At 36.3% G+C, this 17,780-nt stretch overlaps 1 protein-coding gene and 1 long non-coding RNA gene across 3 annotated transcripts in view; one reads left to right on the top strand and one right to left on the bottom strand.

Moving 5' to 3' along the window:
• LOC111526598 overlaps nucleotides 1-17,780 on the top strand; it is a 56,286-nt gene that overhangs the window by 37,346 nt on the left and 1,160 nt on the right. The window contains exons 3-4 of the long non-coding RNA XR_002726432.3: nucleotides 158-215; nucleotides 16,850-16,953. This is a non-coding gene — a long non-coding RNA (uncharacterized LOC111526598). The remainder of the gene's footprint in view (nucleotides 1-157; nucleotides 216-16,849; nucleotides 16,954-17,780) is intronic.
• Nucleotides 5,810-17,780, bottom strand: part of KLRB1 (killer cell lectin like receptor B1) — a 12,447-nt gene continuing 476 nt past the window's right edge. Inside the window, exons 2-6 of one of the 2 annotated variants that reach the window (XM_023192355.3) lie at nucleotides 12,092-12,190; nucleotides 11,319-11,393; nucleotides 10,052-10,206; nucleotides 9,597-9,712; nucleotides 5,810-6,676 (exon numbers count right to left, since the gene is read on the bottom strand). In XM_023192355.3, coding sequence (XP_023048123.1) covers nucleotides 6,523-6,676; nucleotides 9,597-9,712; nucleotides 10,052-10,206; nucleotides 11,319-11,393; nucleotides 12,092-12,190 — 599 coding nt within the window. In that variant the 3' untranslated portion in view covers nucleotides 5,810-6,522. Of the gene's footprint in view, nucleotides 6,677-7,460; nucleotides 7,738-9,596; nucleotides 9,713-10,051; nucleotides 10,207-11,318; nucleotides 11,394-12,091; nucleotides 12,191-17,780 lie in introns of those variants that run through there. The other variant, XM_023192356.3, reaches the window with a different exon arrangement.

Raw genomic sequence — 17,780 nt, 5'->3', positions numbered from 1 at the left:
GAAAACTTGCTCTTTGGCCCAAATCACTTAATACTAATGTGAGAAAGGACATAAAAATAACCTTGCATTCTATAATTTCTGATTCTTCCAAGATACCACAACCACAGCTCTGTCCTGAGAGCAAAGAATGAGGGCTATTTATTTTGTGATGTTGCAGGTCTGCCCACATCAGTGCCCACCACGAAAACTGTTGCTATGTTATCAAGAATTTAAAGGTAAGAAACCATATCTATGTAGGTAAATTTTTAGACTCTATTCAGAAGATTATTTGTCTGTAGGGGGTTATGTTAAGTATTATTATATTTTGTAGATATTGATAATAATTATCTAGATAATCCCTGGAGAATTAAACAAAGCAATGTTGAAGATGTCCTGCTTATGTATTGTGTTAAAATTCAGTTTACACTTGGTTTGAAGTGGGAGTGCAAAATTTAGCCTGAAGACATGTACATTTCATGTGAATTGTTCAAACAGACTTGGGGTTTGTAGGTTTTGATTATGTTAGAATATTGAGTAAACTCAGTAATATAGTATATTTTTTCCATTCAAATCCTGAGAAAATACATTGGCACTGCCAAATGCAGGCATGCTGAATGAGTAATGAAACTAATTTGGTGTTTGTACTGGTCAGGATCCATTTAGAAGATGGAAATCATACCAGCAATCTAGCAGGAAAATTTATATAAGGAATTATCAGCATGGTTGACCCTGGGAATTAATATAAATGATTGAACATTTTTGGTTCATTATTTACAGAGAAACATGAATACATATGCAGGATACTAATTAGTATCTGTTAGTTAAGGACATCTTAATACTTTATTAGGATAGCAAATTCAATATCATATAGACATTGCTCTATTTAACATACCAGTTAATTATTATATTTTTAAAGCTTTAGGTAAATTTATCATCTATTTGCATATATATCTTTCTATGTGAAAATGCATGCATAGAAAAATGTTAAATTCTTTACTGGAAATTTTCACATAAATAGTACACATTAGTAAAATTAGATTTGTCCTTTTTTTCTGTAAAATGAGCAAATTTTCTGTGTTCAGATAACAGATACTCATTTTTTTCTAGCAATCTCTTCTTTGCTCTTGATGTATTTTAACAAACAACTTGTCTTTGGGAATGTTAAAAGTCCCTGCTAATCTTTGCCCCTGCTGGTGGTATTGTGTTTATATCTTGTTTCTTTTGACCATACTCAATTTTGCCTTTTTGAAATTTCGGCCCCAAATTAGAAAGAATACAATGGTTGTGAAGTCTTTTTATGTATAATCAATTTTTTAGGTTTCTTGGAAAGACCCCCAAGTAACATATTTGTTCCTTTGTTTGTAACTATGTTACAATGATTGTTTACTTTTCAAATTAAAAGAAGTATACTCATATTTAAGCATAGACTGGTATAATTGTTTACAAAATATTTTGCTTTTTAGAGCCTAGATTTATTAAACTCTTGTCAATTAGTGGCATTCTTTTTTTTTTTTTATTTGAGACAGAGTCACTCCTGTCACTCAGTCTGGAGTGCAATGATGCAATCTCAGCTCATTGCAACCTCCGCCTCCTGGGTGCAAGTGATTCTCCTCCCTCAGCCTCCCCAGTAGCTGGGATTACAGGCACCTGCCACCAAGCCTGGCTAATTTTTTATTTTTATTTTTTGTATTTTTAGTAGAGATGGGGTTTCGCCATGTTGGCCAGGCTGGTCTCAAACTCCTGACCTCAGATGATCCACCCGCATCGGCCACCCAAAGGGCTGGGATTACAGGTGTGAGCCACTGTGCCCGGTTGGGGCACTCTTCTTATGCCTTATGAAATAAATCAATAAACTTGCAGTTAAAGTTCCCATAGTATTTCTCTCATCTTCACCTATCAGTATCCATCACTGTAACATGCCGACTCCAGGACTCCTTCCTCTACTAAGGAAAAAAAAAAAAAACCTCTTAATGATTTAATCTGTATGAAAATATTTTCTAGGCTTTACATAGGCTTAATGTAGATTTCCTTGAACAATCCTGATTTAATTTTGTTTTATAATAGTTTGCATTTAAAAACAAAAACTTGAAATTATCAAGCAGGCTATCCAATTACAGATTCAAATTCAATGTTGGAACATGAGACTCTCCTGGAATTTATATCAGTTCATATAACTGAGTTCATTGTCCTCATCTGAGCCTCCTAGGTGAAAAAAAAACAAAGATCAACATTTACACAAATAATAGGCACGTTGTAGTATGCTTGGTCATTGCTTATTTTGAGGACTACCTTTCACTGAGCATGTTATTAAATACCTTGGGGAGGCTTTACTTTCTACTCAAAAACTTCCTTGTTCCTATCTGCAATCTTTATAGATTGCAATCTTTATAGAGTAGAGATAACAAATGTAATTCAAAACCAAAAATTGGCAACACGCTCAGAGACTTTAGAACTTCCAAGTCCTAAGATATTGCCATAAGCCTTGATGACATACGTAGATTCTTTCTTAGGGCTTAATGCCAGGCCACCCCAGGAATTTAGGATACTTCCCTATGGTAAATGGATATGACTAGATATCACCAGTCTTATCATTAAACAGGTACAAAAATCATTTCTAAGATAACTACTCATGACCTGGAACATGGAAATGTAGTCTTCTTAAAGGAACCTCATAAAAAAATCCACCCTTACCCTTCTATGGAAGGGACCTTACCAGGTATGGTAACAACCAGCACAGCAGTAAAATTCCAAGAAGTTGATCCTTGGATTCATGTTTCTTAAAAAGACAGACATCATTTTCTTTTGACCACTACATATCATCTTCTTTTAATTGCTGAGAGTCTGTTGAATTAGGAGACTTTCAGTTGAGGATTCTTAATTATCTTCTAAAATCAGAAAGCTCTAGGGAGTAGAAAACTGCCATCCAGCATGAACAAACAAAATCAGTTTTGTGATTCTCCTTCATCCTATTCCTCTCTGTTTGCTCTTCTTTAACCTTGCCTACTATTGTACTATAGCATACCATATTGACAGGAGACCCATTTCTCAACATGCTTCCTCTCCATCTTTTTACTTTGGGCACCTGTGGTCTTCGGTTGCTCAAAGAGAAACAAAATTCTCTTGTGCATTTTCTTCAGACCATTTCTATCACTTTGAATTAACCGATTGTTGGCTCTGTCATCCTCAATCCAACCCTGCTGTTAAGGATTTAACAGCTGTCTCTTTAAAACATGCATTCTCAACAGGAGTGGTATCACCCTCACAGAGGCAAAAATCTGTTCTTATGAATTAAAAACATCTTATCCTTTTTATGTATAATCATGGTTCTACACATGGTACGTGAACAGGTATGCATCTGTATGGTATTAAAATTTCTTGGGTATGGCAATTAGAAACAAAATGTCTAAAAAAGCTCTCTCAAAAATAATATTTAAAAAAATTGACAAACATTACTTAAGTATTTCAGAAGGTCAATTATCTTTCAGAGGTCTTGTCTGTACATTTAAATTGCCCTTACATTTTTAACTCCAACCTTTAATCTTGTAAAAACTGGATCTTAACCCTACTCAATGAAATGCTTCCATTGAGGTCATTATATCCTCATCAGCTAGACGTAGCTCATCAGGCGCAGGTACTAATTTCAAGGCTATCATTACTATAGTAGTCTTCTGTTCTTTCAGAAACACTCCAGCCTGCTTTGCAGAAATTATTTCGCTCTACTTAGAAAATCTGAGCAACTTAAGGTACCAATGATTTGATTCACTTCTGTTCAAATGAAGGCTACTTATATTACCAATGGGGCTGTGCTCTTCTAGGATACTGTTTCTTATGTGAACATCACTTCTGTTCTGAAGACTCAACAAACCATTTAAAATCCATCAGCCAAGTTTGATTCCCTTTTAAGGAATTCTCAAGCAAGTGCTTATGCTATAGCAAAATGGTTCTTTCTGCACCTCTTAAATACAGTCAAGTAAATAGCCATGACTAAGCTAAAAGAAAAAGCCATCCAGCTCTTTGAAACAGACCCAGCAAGATATTGTGGTATTTTAATGGTCTGGGTTTAGTTCTGGGTCCCTGGCTTTGTGGTCTATTCCAAGGACTAAAATAATTGTGCTGGGAGTTGTCTGTGTTGCAGTTAGCTGTTTACATCCTATCCAAAATTTTAGTTGCTGTTTGCACAGCCATTGTCACATTATATGATTGAACAACTTACCTCATAACAAAAGCAGCAGGAAGGATTCACTTTAATCCAACTTCAAACAACATTTTTCTGGAATATCTCCTGATTCACAGAATTTCAGCCATGTATTTTATTGATTGAAATTTCCCTCCTTCATCCCTTCTAGTTTTTGGGGGTGAAATCATAGAATTGTTGAATCCTAATGTTGGAAAACACCTTCAAGGCTATCTAGTACCAACACCCCAATTAATATCAGAAATTTCTCCACTAATACTTTGTGAAGTCTGGTATAAACAGAAATAATTTTGAAGGTTATATGTCATTTGAGTAAAAAATTAGCATGAGTTCTGCTTCTCTACACCTCCCTTGCACCTATGCCCTGTGTAATGTGACTTCACACCTCCTCTCATCAGGACGCGAAGTCTATTTCTCCCACCCCTTGAATCTGAGCTGGCCTTTTGACTTGATTTGTCTAATAGGATGTGGGGGGTGATAGTGTTTAGTTGCAAGTGAAGGCCCCTCTACCTCTTTGAACTCTGCCCAGCCACCGTGTGAACAGCCTGGGCTAACCTGATGGAGAATTAGGAACACATGGATCTAGCAACCAAGTGGACAGTGAACTAACTGTCCCAGATGTAACTGAGGTTATCCTAGACCAGCCAGCCCTCAGCTGGCCAGTCAGCTGCCCATAGATGCATGAGTGAGCCCAGAACAAATCAGACGAGCAAAGACCAGATCAGTAGAAGGTTTCAGCTAACCTGTAATCTCCAGAGCAAAACTAAAGCCTTTTGTTTTAAACCACTAAACTTTGGAGTAATTTGTCATGTAGAAATCCTAACTGACATAGGCAGCAAACTACAATTGTAATTATATGTATTTATTCTATTAGAACCCTATTTTAGCATTATATAATTCCGTTAATTATATTTGAAATTATTTCGAGTAATTCGTTTGCTCTGATTTGATTGGTTAATTTTTTTTTTTCTTAGAAAGTATTCCTTTGGGTTGTTTTTGTCTGTGTTTAGCTGATAACTGCAGTAAATCCTAATTTAGGAAAGAATATAAAGAAACCAGAAAGGTGGACATTCAAGAGATCTATGATTATAAATACTTCTGTTTTTCAACTTTAACTTCAAAGTTAAAAGGTATAACTTATTTTCCGTCAGAATAACTAAAGATTTAATTACATATTTTCTATATCTTGTGTGTGTGAGCCGTGGGTAGAAGAAGATGTGGAAGAAAACGATGTAATAATAAAATTAAAATGGGAAGAACTATGGAATGGCAGGAAGAGTTAAGGTCCCTTCCCAAACTCCTTTAATTATGTGTCTCTGGTGTCAGAGTTAAAAGAATGGAATTTAATCAATGTTCTGCCACAATTCAATTGGGTAGTGGTTTAAAACATGATAGACTATGATAGATGCGCAGGGATTTAGCAATTATTTACTGAAACTTTCCTGGAGATGAGCCATGACATGGAAGGGATCAATGAAGGCCACACATACACGTCAGGATTAGAATCTAATTCTCTTCAGCTGGTCTGGGGTTCTTCCCATTGAAGGGGAGCCAGAGATCACCTCCAAAGCCCCTTTTGAGCTCGTAGTGGGCTCTTCTATTGGATCTAGAAACTGAATTGGCACCAGGCAGATGAACAAAATGAAAGTATACACATTTTATTCATTTTGCATGTACATGACGAACTCACAAGAGAGTGAAATCCAAAGAAGTGGCCTAAGCAAGATGCTTTTACGCTTTTTAGACCAAGAATGATAAATGTGAAAAGAAATGACAGGATGAAGAAAAGCTGGCTAGGGGGAATACACTTTCTAGAGGAGTCACTAGGAGATATGTTAGCTGTGGGGGGCTGTCAAATAGGGGAAAGATAAGTGTTTATTAAGTATCTTTATTCAGGTTCATTGCAGCATCCAATTCCAGGTCTCTGTCGGTAAGAGCTATTTTCTTGCCCTTGTATGACTAGGGTAACCCTCCCAGAGGAATCTTTATGGCTTGCCACATGTGGGAAGTGACAGGTCAGCTCTCCCTTTCTGAATCTGCAATTTCTCCACTGTTTTAAACACAAAACAATCAATATACCAATTTGGCATATTCAGGGACATCCTTCACTCCTTCACCATAGACTATCACTGTTTCTTTAAAATGATACATGTTTTCTCTATGTCTCTGTTTCCTCATTTTGTAGAATGAATATGATAAACATGAACTTCCATAAGATTCATACCAGTTGAACAATTCTCAGAATTTGTTCACTTCGTGCCACTGAATGTACATTAGGTGGTACCAATAGTATGTGCAGTTAAAAGTACAGAGATCGGTAATGGGAAGCAAAGAAATTGAGACGGGATTCAAAGCCAAGAGTCAGGAGACACTGTATTTCTCACAGGTGTTAGTTCTTTTTGGCAGATCCATTTCATTTCTGTACTACAGTGCTCAGAATACACAGATGTCTGTGAGATGTAAACACAGCTGTTTTCTTTAGCATCACCTGTAATTTTTAAGCTGGAGAGGAAAAGAAAAGTCTGTCTTAGTGCTTAGGATTTTCTCATTCCTATTCTCACTTAGCCATTATTTCCTAGGACTCTCAGGAAGCAGTAGAAAGATAAACCGTTAAACAAAGAAGGTACACAGTCACAAATATAATGGTATGAACTTTTAAGATAGAGCTAATGGAAACCTCTGGAACTTTCAAGTTCATCTTCATTGGAAAACAATCCCTCTAACAAGAAACTTCACAATTACATTTAAAAAAAAAGAAACTTTGGAAACTGGGGATTCAGTCTTCTTATTGTTCTACTAACAGGTCACGTTGAAAATGTTTCTTTACTGACCCACAGTTTTCTTAAATATTTAGGCTATAGCCACCTAATATTTAGGGGAGGCTTGGAGATGAAATATGAAAATGTGACAATACTTCAAAAATATGTGCTCAGTAAATATGATAAATATCTGGAGGCATGATGGATGTTCAGGGTCTATAGAATTTGAAAGCAGTGAGGAAAAGTGGCTCAGTTCATGGTTATGCAGTCAGAGGTTCCTTTCATTCTCATTCCAAATGGAGGTGAATGGGTGTCTGCAGCAATATAATATTAGTTTCAAACAAGCATGAGTCCCGTGGCTCACTGCAGGTAGGAGGTGGCGATATAATTCAAACAATGGGACAGGCTGTATTAGGGTTGAGTTGCAAAGATGATGTGAGTTCAAGACTCTCCTATTTGTCTCGAACGGATGAGGTGGTGGCAGCATGCAGGGCTCCATCACAGCTTTTCTTTAGTCCTTTGTTCCATTTTTTTCATGTAGCCTCTTGGGGCTGCTTGTCTGATTTCTTCCTATTGCCTAACCTTCTAGTCAAACCAAAAACTTCTTTCAACTGGGCTATTGCAAAAATTCCCTATATTTTATCTCTTCCACCCTTTTAATTCTTTCTTAAATTATCAGGGTAATTTTTTAAATGCCAATCTGGCCAAGTCAACAATTTCTTTTCCAAAAGGCCCTCAGTGGTTTTCCAGGCCTTCCTTGATGAGACATCTTGTACACTGTCTCCTGTAGCCCCCAAAACAATCCTGTAAAAAATATTATGATTCTTTCGTTTCTTTCCTTGCCTTGCAGATAAAAACAGAGTCTAACTGGTGCTATAACATAATACCTTCCAGGTTTACCTGATCACTCCTATCTTAAAGCATCATCTTTCCCCTCAGAATAAAATGAGACATTCAACTGAATTTACTCCATCTATTTTATACATATTCATGTTCACATTTCAATGTTTTCCAATTTTATTTTTTACTGTGAACCACAATAAAATAAACATTTTGCATTATGACCCTGTTAAGAAACACACACAAACTATATTTAATAAATGCTAATGCACCAATACCATGTATGAAAAGATAAAAATAAATTAATAGCAAACATACTTTCATTTATTTGTAAATAAGATATAGAAAATAACCCCCAGAAAGCAATATAAAAACCAAGACAGTTGTTTTTAAATATAATGTGTATGTTTGGCTTTTCATACATTTATTCTAGTCCAGAACATTTATTCTTAAATCATCTTTATTTTAAAATCTTACATTTTATAAAATTTTTTAGAATGTGAGTCATATAATGTTAAAACTTTGCCGATTGAGCCAACATTTCTTTCAGTGTTTAATACTTTCCATACTTAATAAATTATTAGTATACTTTAGACAAACTTAAACACTCTCCTGTGTTTTAAATTTTAACCTCTTGTTTTTTGAGTGACGGAAAATACATTTTAAATGTAAATTCTGCCAATTTGACTAAATCATTTACAGACTTATTAAATATAACTCTTTATATTATCTCTTTTGAAAAACTCATTAAAAGTTCTTTACAGAAATGTGGTTGAAGGCCTACACATTTTTGCTTGTGAGGGAAGAAAATATCCTACCCTTTTCTGCAAAATGATCCACGAATTCTGCTAAAATATTAAATTTGCCTGCGTTGCATCAACCCTCATAGTACGTTGATGGTAATTTTGACCATCTTACACAAGATAAAAGCACGCAACACTGAAGAGAAAACAGCAAATAGCTCTTTTGTGGCTTATACAGGTTTTCTTTTTTTTTTTTTTTGAGAGGGAGTCTCCCTCTGTCGCCCAGGCTGGAGTGCAGTGGCCGGATCTCAGCTCACTGCAAGCTCCGCCTCCTGGGTTTACGCCATTCTCCTGCCTCAGCCTCCCGAGTAGCTGGGACTGACTACAGGCGCCCGCCACCTCGCCCGGCTAGTTTTTTTGTATTTTTTTTTTTAGTAGAGACGGGGTTTCACTGTGTTAGCCAGGATGGTCCCGATCTCCTGACCTCGTGATCCGCCCGTCTCGGCCTCCCAAAGTGCTGGGATTACAGGCTTGAGCCACCGCGCCCGGCCATATACAGGTTTTCATCACATCCTCTCATGTACCTCTGCCTTTCACACCAGTGGTTCAAATATACTGCAATTTTTGTCACAACGTGGGTGTCTGGGTTTCACGCTCTGATATTTACTATTTTTTCTCTTCTTTTAATGCCATCTGTGACCCACTAAATTGGTCTCATTACCTACTAATGTATATTTTCCCACAGTTCGAAAAATACAATGTAAGACATTTTGTGTGCCAGTGGTCTCCAGATAATCACTATTTTTAATTTAATGTGCCCCTTCCAAATAAGTTAGTCTATTTCCTGTCCCCTAAAACTCCATTGCAGATAAATATATATTTTCTTATAAAGAGCTGATATATTTTCATATAGAAAACTTTCCAACCAACTTTGAAATCATCCATCTTCTTAGCGTATTCTGAACCTCTGGAGAGTTTTTAAACCAAATTAAAACTACAAAACTCAATCTTCAGTGTTACCATTTTGCAGTGTAAACCTGATATAAATTTGATATTAAAATTAGCTCATCTAATACTCACTCATTAGAACTTAAAAAAGAGCCATTTATCCACTTCCATTTCTTCTCTGATAACGAAAAATTTAATCCAATCCAAAATGCAATTGCTTTGTCATGTATCAGGTTCTGTGTGCGTGTCTATAAATGGGACAGAAGAATATTAAATCTGCTTATCTATTCTTGGTTCGATCCCCTAAAACCTAGTTCAAGCATCACCTCATCTCTGAAGTCTTTCCTAACTCCTTGTCAGCATTAATTATTCCTTCTTTGTGATATTTCTCTCTATGTTTTTATTTCTATTGTTGTATTCATCACCTTATATTTAATTATTTTTTTACATATCCACTTAGTCATTCAAATTGTGAAGTCAAAGTCATCACTTCCATTACGTAAAACCCCTGGGCTAATGCACAGACGTATTGGTATGGTTTAAAGAAAGTGTTAAGTTTTATTAAGGTATTTTATTTAATGACTTACCAATTCATCCTTATCTTGAATAAGCAGCAAACTGGATTCTTTGGTGGAACAATCAGCTAGACTGTTATTCCAAGGGTTGACTGTGTGAGAAAATAGCAAGCATTTCTCTTGGACTTGCTGCCAATGTATTGGGCAGTTTAAGAGATCCAGTCTTTCTAAAGTGAAAAACGGAAATAAGAAATAAATGTTATATTTCTAACCTATCGCTGACACACTACAACCAATCACACACACATATCATTATAAATGTTCAAAGTTTTATATTATCACTGTGAGAAAAATGAATTTGTTGTAAAGTTGAGGTTTTCAAGACCTACTGTTTATTCTGGTACCAAGAATTGGGAATTAGTGACCAGTTATCTTGAGCATAAATGGAATCATAAAATATTGAAGTAGGAAAATACCATCAGAATAATTTAAACTGCCACATCTTACATTTTAAGACAGTGAGAGACAGAATAACTTGTTTAAGTTCAGCCAGTCGGATGAAATATTTCTATTTCTTAGTTTCCTTAAATGCATCACCAGTGCCTATTCCACTACACAGGCAACAATATAAAACTCATGTAAAAAGTGCTGATTTTAAATGATGCACAAAATACATAGCAAATAATTATTTTCACTAAATTAATGAGAAATACCATGGAGAAAAAAGTATAAGAAAATTTCTAATTGCTGAATGAGGTATGTACCTACTTAATATGATCTATTGGATAGAATTTTCCAGAGGGACTTTCAGGTTTTCTTAAAACTTCCATTCTGTGAGAGTGTGAACACAGATCATACTCCACTACAGTCACTCAACAACAGTCACCTTTTTTTATTAACACACGCTGGAACATGACTAATGTGGCTGTGTGGTGAGGAAATATAATAAATAGTAAAGAATTCGTTCTATGTTTAAGTTCTATCAATTATCTTCAGGCCAAGCTTGACAGCTCACTAAGATAATCAACTATTTCACATATTTTCCTATCAACAATGGAGTATCCTAGCAGAGGCTTCTCATGAGGCAGCATGCTTTGCTGGTTAAAACCTTAGGTTCAGAAGTCAGACCATGTATGTATAATTCCCAGCCTCCTCACTTGATGCTTATGTGACCTTCAGCAAGTTGTTGAATCCTTTTGTGCCTCAGTTTTCTAATTCAGAAAAGCAGAATGATAAGAATATCTTAACATATGGATTGTGATGAATTGTACCAAAGGTAACACATGAAATCTACCAAATATTAATTGTTATTCTTAGGAAATTCAAGCCACACAATTACCTGTTGTTTTAGTCCTGTTCTGTTGGATGTCCACACTGCATTTTCCTATTGATGATATCTGTAGTAAGGATATCACTAGTACATAACGAAAAACAATTAAGAGTATTAAATGCTGAAATGTGTGGTGGAGTGGATATATTACATTTGTTACTTCAGGAAACTAAATAATCTCAACAAGCTTGAATACGGATAGAAGATAAAAGTATTAGCAATGTGGTAAGAACAAAAAAAGGGTCTCACCTACAGGAAGCATACAGAAACAAATAAGAAAAAACAAAACAGGTGGACTCACACAGGCATTAGGTTGCCTGTGTCTACTAGATAAGTCAATCTAAGGGCATTACTTAAGCTCTTAAATTGCCTACAGTCTCACCCGAACTTTATCATCTTCAAAATGAGTCTAATTGTGCCTGTTCCAAGGGAGAGATTGTCTGCTGCAATCTGGAATTTTAGTAGGTACATAATAAGCCATAAATAACTGGAAATGTTTCTTTTCTTTGTTATCATCTTTGTGGCACAATTGAGATCTTTTTCAAAAGTTCTTGGGCCACATATATAATACCCTGTGATGACTCTCAGGGCAATTAGGAAGACAAATATGAAAGGCTGGTATCCAAAGTGGATATGGACTGACTGTTAGAAGCTTTGCTTCATGACTTTTTATTCATTGATCTTTCACTAAGATCGGTGTGGCCAAATTATGCTGAGATGCTCTAAGACACATGATGGAAGTAGAGTAAGTATTACGCAACAAATGATGCTGCCTCACTTACCTGAAAGACTCAACCCAGTAACAACCAAGACAAGGAGAATAATCCCAGCACAGCTAAGTTTCAGGGCAAATTGATGCCAAGGTGAACCCTGACAGACATCTGAGAAGTTAAAAAGAAAAAAAAACAAAAACAAACAAACAAACAAAAAACAGAAAACCTCAGTTAACTCAGTGGAGTACATCTGGCACAAAAATGTACTTGGGATAACATAGGGACAATTAGATTCAGCTTAGGGGATGGGGGCAGGGAACAACCTGTATCCATCATTCTAAAAGAAGAGTCCTGCAAGATGGATTCTTAGATCCAACAGAGTTTGCTCATGGATAAAATACGAACACTTATGCATGTGTGTATACAAAGGATTGGTATAAGAATCAAATGAGATAGGTAGAAAGATGTTTAGAAAATTACCAAGTGCTATACAAAATGAAGTGCATGTCTTAATGTAGGTAGTACGTCAAAGCATTTCGTCCAAGAAGGAAGACCTTCATTTAGTCAAGATATTTTTTGAGGCTCTATTTTGTGCCAACCACCATGTTAGGTGCTGGTGATATACAGAAATTCTGTTTTTGGACATGGAATTCTATGCTTTGCTGTTGCCTAGAACAAACATCTCCAAGCTGGGTCAAATATATGGCCATCAAAGAAGAAGGTTTTGTGACTGTATATCATTTTCAATATTATCAGTAGTATAACATAACATGCGCTTATGACTACAACATTGCATTGTCTAAACCGAGCGTCAGATATCTCTGCTTTTCTCTGTGATCATTTCAATTACTATATAATGAGTCTCCCATGTTCTTCAGAAGTTATGATTATATTGATGAAATGTTATAAATTCATCACGACTTTTTCAATATATTTTGCTCTATATCTTTGAAAACATGAATTAATAGAAAAAATAATAAAGAGAGACTTACTTATAAAAATATTCTGGAGAAACATGAGGACATAGCTTCCAAAATTAAATCAACTCTGATAAGGAATTATTCTGGTAGTATATGCCTCAGTTACACTGCTAGAAGTTGTACCTAAATAGCTCCCATATCTCTGATTTAATTGTAAGACTCCCTCTGCTCTCATTTGGTTTTTAACATATTAGATCTATTATAATTATAAATTACTTTATAAATTCTATTATTAGAGCCAGAAGCTTTTATAAGTAAAGGTTTTCTAATTTATCTGAAGCTATGGATTTATTTGTATTATCCATTCTTTTTTATTTTTTCTAATATTACTCCATGTAAGTGATTCCTTGCTATGAGTTACATGTTAAAAAATTTAGCATCAGATATACTATAATATTATCCTTTATTCTCGTTATATGTTTCAGAATGGCCATGAAGCCATTTCTACTTTTCATGGTCCAGTATCCTTGAGGATTAAGTTGTGTGGTCCGTTTGCAAACCTGATAATCTCTCACATTAAGATGCTCACACTGATATAAGTGAATTAGCTCTCTCTAAAACAGCCCTGAGGAGACAGAATTTAGTAGCGTTAGAGGTGACCAGAGATTATGGGAGGAAACATAATACATTGCAGTCAGGGTTGTAACATATGGATTATCATCTGGAACTATTTAGGACATGCTGTATCAGTGGAGGGGGCTAGGGAGGAGTAGATACCTAGAGGAGACTCCAAGGCCCCAGGGATACCTCTGAATGTGAGGAAACCAAGCTGGGTTATATTGGCCTAGAACTTCTAATGAGAGCTATGTGATACAGGAATGGCTACATGCAGTCAATGAGCCCAAGACAGCACTGGGATGGCTTTCCTTCCAGTTTTATAGACATACATTATTTCATCTTTCTGTCTCTTCTCTCCCCCACCCTTCTCTTCCTTGAAACTCTAAGTTTGTTTGTCAAGTGGAGAAAGCTCTGTAAAGTCACTATTTTAATTGCTAAATTACTTAATTCTATTTATTTATTTATTTTTGAGACGGAGTTTCACTCTTGTTGCCCAGACTGGCGTGCAATGGTGCGATCTCAGCTCACCGTAACCTCCGCCTCCTGGGTTCAAGCGATTCTCCTGCCTCAATCTCTCGAGTAGTTAGGATTACAAGCATGCACCACCAGGCCCGGCTAATTTTGTATTTGTTTTTTTTTTAATTTATTAAAGACGGGGTTTCTCCATGTTGGTCAGGCTGGTCTCGAAAGTGCTGGAATTACAGACGTGAGCCACTGTGCCTGGCCCAATTCTATTACTAACATTAATTTAGTAATTTTTCATTACTAAAGTCTAACATTGATTAAGAACAGTCTTTCCAATCTAGCAAATCTGAGTGTGAACATGCTATTTTGGAAAATACGTTCAACCTTCATAACCCACACATTTCCTCATCTGTGAAATGTGGAATAATATCTATGTCATAATATTTTGGAGAGAATTATATGAAACAATTCTTCTCAATGCTGGGCACAGTGTCTGGCACATGGTAACTGTTCAATGAACAGCAGTTCTTTTTTCTAAAAGGTTTTTTTTCCTTAACTATAGGTAAAAGGCAACTTGGTGACTTTTAAAAACTGTTACTCGTTCATGCTAAAATATAAGGAGTTGAGTGGAGTGTACTGTGTCTGGGAGGAATGTACCCCTGTACTGTGTTTCTGTGGCACCACATGACATTAGAATTAGAATTAATGAAGTTACAACAAATCACTACAGAGGTCAGGCAGACGTTAGTTATCTGGAAATACCTACCTATGGCTGTTCTCCATTTGAGTTAAAAAGTATGTGAAATCATCTCATTTCATTGTTCTAAACCTTCCAATGGCTTTTCATCAGGCAAATCTGAGTCTGTAGAATGGCTCGTATGTCCCTGTTTAAGCTGGCCCTCACTTCTATTGGATGTTATCACTCACGTCCCTCTCTCTGGTTTCGCTGACTGCCTTAGATACAATCACCATGCTACAGAGTGACCACAGCCTCACCAGTTTAGCCAGAGTCCAGTAGTGGTTTTACATTTTGCCCTCACCCCGTCTGGCCTCCATACGCACACTCTGCACACAGACACCTCCTACAATATCACAGGCATGTTTTCATTTTCATTTTCATTTTGAGGTTTTTGCACTTGTTGGTCACCTTCACAGAAGGCTCCTCTCTCAGGGTCTTATGTCTTTGTCCCTCATTTCTGTCAGGTTTTGACTCAATGTCATCTTCTCAGGGAGGCCTTCCTTGATTATTCTGTTTGATATGCTACCCTCCCTGAAAGCTAAAGCCTATTTTCAAATTTTTCTCAATAACACTAACACCATCTCATCTTTTATACTGACTTAGTTATTTGTTTATTTTATTGATTGTGTGCCTTCATTGTTTTTTTAATTTCTATTTTTTATTATACTTTAAGTTCTAGGGTACATGTGCACAACGTGCAGGTTTGTTACGTATGTGTACATGTGCCATGTTGGTTTGTTGCACCTGTTAACTCATCATTTACTTTAGGTATATCTCCTAATGCTATCCCTTCCCCCTGCCCCCACTCCACGACAGGCCCTGGTCTGTGATGTTCCCCTTCCTGTGTCCAAGTGATCTCATTGTTCAATTCCCACCTATAAGTGAGAACATGCAGTGTTTGGTTTTCTGTCCTTGTGATAGTTTGCTCAGAATAATGGTTTCCAGCTTCATCCATGTCCCTGCAAAGGACATGAACTCATCCTTTTTTATGGCTGCATAGTATTCCATGGTGTGTATGTGCCACATTTTCTTAATCTAGTCTCTCAATGATGGACATTTGGGTTGGTTCCAAGTCTTTGCTATTGCGAATGCTGCCGCAGTAAGCATACTTGTGCATGTGTCTTTATAGTAGCATGATTTATAATTCTTTGGGTATATACCCAGTAATGCGATCACTTGATCAAATGATATTTATAGGTCTAGATCCTTGAGGAATAGCCATACTGTCTTCCACAAATGTGCTTCCATTTTACTATAAACTCTGTGAAGGAAAATAATTTTCTCTATTTTGTTCACTGCTGTATTCACAGCATGCCTGGCACAGAGTAGGAGTTTATTTTTGAATAAATGAATAAACTCTAGATTTGACCATAAGCAAGATAAAGTTATCTCTCTTTCTGGTTTTGTTGACTGCCTTAGGTACAATCACCACACTACAGAGTGACCACAGCCTCAACAGTTTAGCCAGAGTCCAATAGTGGTTTTACAATAATTTCATATCAGACCAGTGTTCTATAGTCACATACTTTGCTCTGGCTTTATTCTACTCTTGTTTTTTCTTTCAGGTTTACTTTCAGAGTGACATTTTATAGTATAATTATTACAATCCAAGTAGAAAAAAATTTCCACATCCTTTGGGATCATAGCAACATTTGGGAAGAGTCTCACTATCTCTATATTCATTTTCTGACAATGCCCATTTTCTAGCTTTTGCTGGATATGAACAGAGGAAAAGAAAGACTCTTTAAAAAAAAAATCTTGCTCAACCAAATCCTCCCTATAGTTATTAGAATCCTCTAATTTTCTCTACTCTTATATGAAAATTGTAGTGAAACTTAACTGACGGCTCTAAGATTTTCTTCTTGACTTAAAACTTTGAGAATTCAATAGTTTAAAACTTAAACAGTCTTGAAACAGCACAAGTCAAATGCTCGGCATGATATGGAATGAATATCAGAATGGTAAACAATTATAATATTATCGAAGACAGTAAATCCAGTTAGATATCAGAAAATAATTATGTGTCATAATAATTTCATACTGATTTTCTGCCTCAGTTTCTAGTTTCTTCCCATCCATCCACAGGCCATGCAGTCCATCACGTATTACCTGACACTGGTGTTCCCCGCTTCTTTCACTCAGAATCTTAACTCTTCAGAGACACAGGAAAGTGCCAGTTTCAACAAATGGTAAGAAGGTTCGTTACTGATATGCTTGAGTATTTTGTGGCTTGTCTCTTTCTAAGCTGTGATACTTTTCAAACTAGAAACTATCAGATAGTAATGATATTCAAATCTTTGATCCTGAATTTTTGTTTTCCAGGAAGTTTTCTGCTCTCTTGAGAGAGTGAAGTATGTTACTCATTAAGCCTATATTTTATATATATATTTATATATAATGTATAATATATATAAGATATATGTATAAAATATATATATATATTTTTTGAGATAGAATCTCGCTGTGTCACCCAGGCTGGAGTACGGTGGCACAATTACAGCTCACTGAAGCCTTGATCTCTTGGGCTCAATCAATCCTTTCACCTCAGCCTCCCGAGTAGGTAGGACCACAGGCGTGTGCCACCACACTTGGCTATTTTTTTGTATTGTTTGTAGAGATGAAGTTTTGCCACATTACCCAGGCTGGTCTTGAACTCCTGGACTCAAGCAAACCACCCACCTCAGCCTACCAAAGTGCTGGGATTACAGGCATGAGCCACTGCAACTGGCCTACACGTTGTATTCTGAAAGGAATATTATGGATGAAAATGCACTGGGACCTAATCATAGTATTGATATTTTGTAGAGGAATTTGGAATAACGTACGTTGTTATTACAGCAAGTTTGCAGTGTGTGTCTTAAATATTCCTTAGTTCATACATGCAAAATATTTTTCCTTCCTTCCTTCCTTCTTCCTTTACTTCCTTCCTTCCTCCTCCTCTTTCTGTCTCTTTCTCTCTCTCTTCCTTTCTCTCTCCTCTTTCTTTCTTTCCTTCTTTCTTTCTCTCTCTCTCTCT

This window comes from Piliocolobus tephrosceles, chromosome 10 (assembly GCF_002776525.5).
Source record: "Piliocolobus tephrosceles isolate RC106 chromosome 10, ASM277652v3, whole genome shotgun sequence".
Taxonomy (NCBI): domain Eukaryota; kingdom Metazoa; phylum Chordata; class Mammalia; order Primates; family Cercopithecidae; genus Piliocolobus; species Piliocolobus tephrosceles.
The sequence above is the reverse complement of the archived record's forward strand: the minus strand, read 5'-3'. Positions and strand labels throughout refer to the sequence as shown.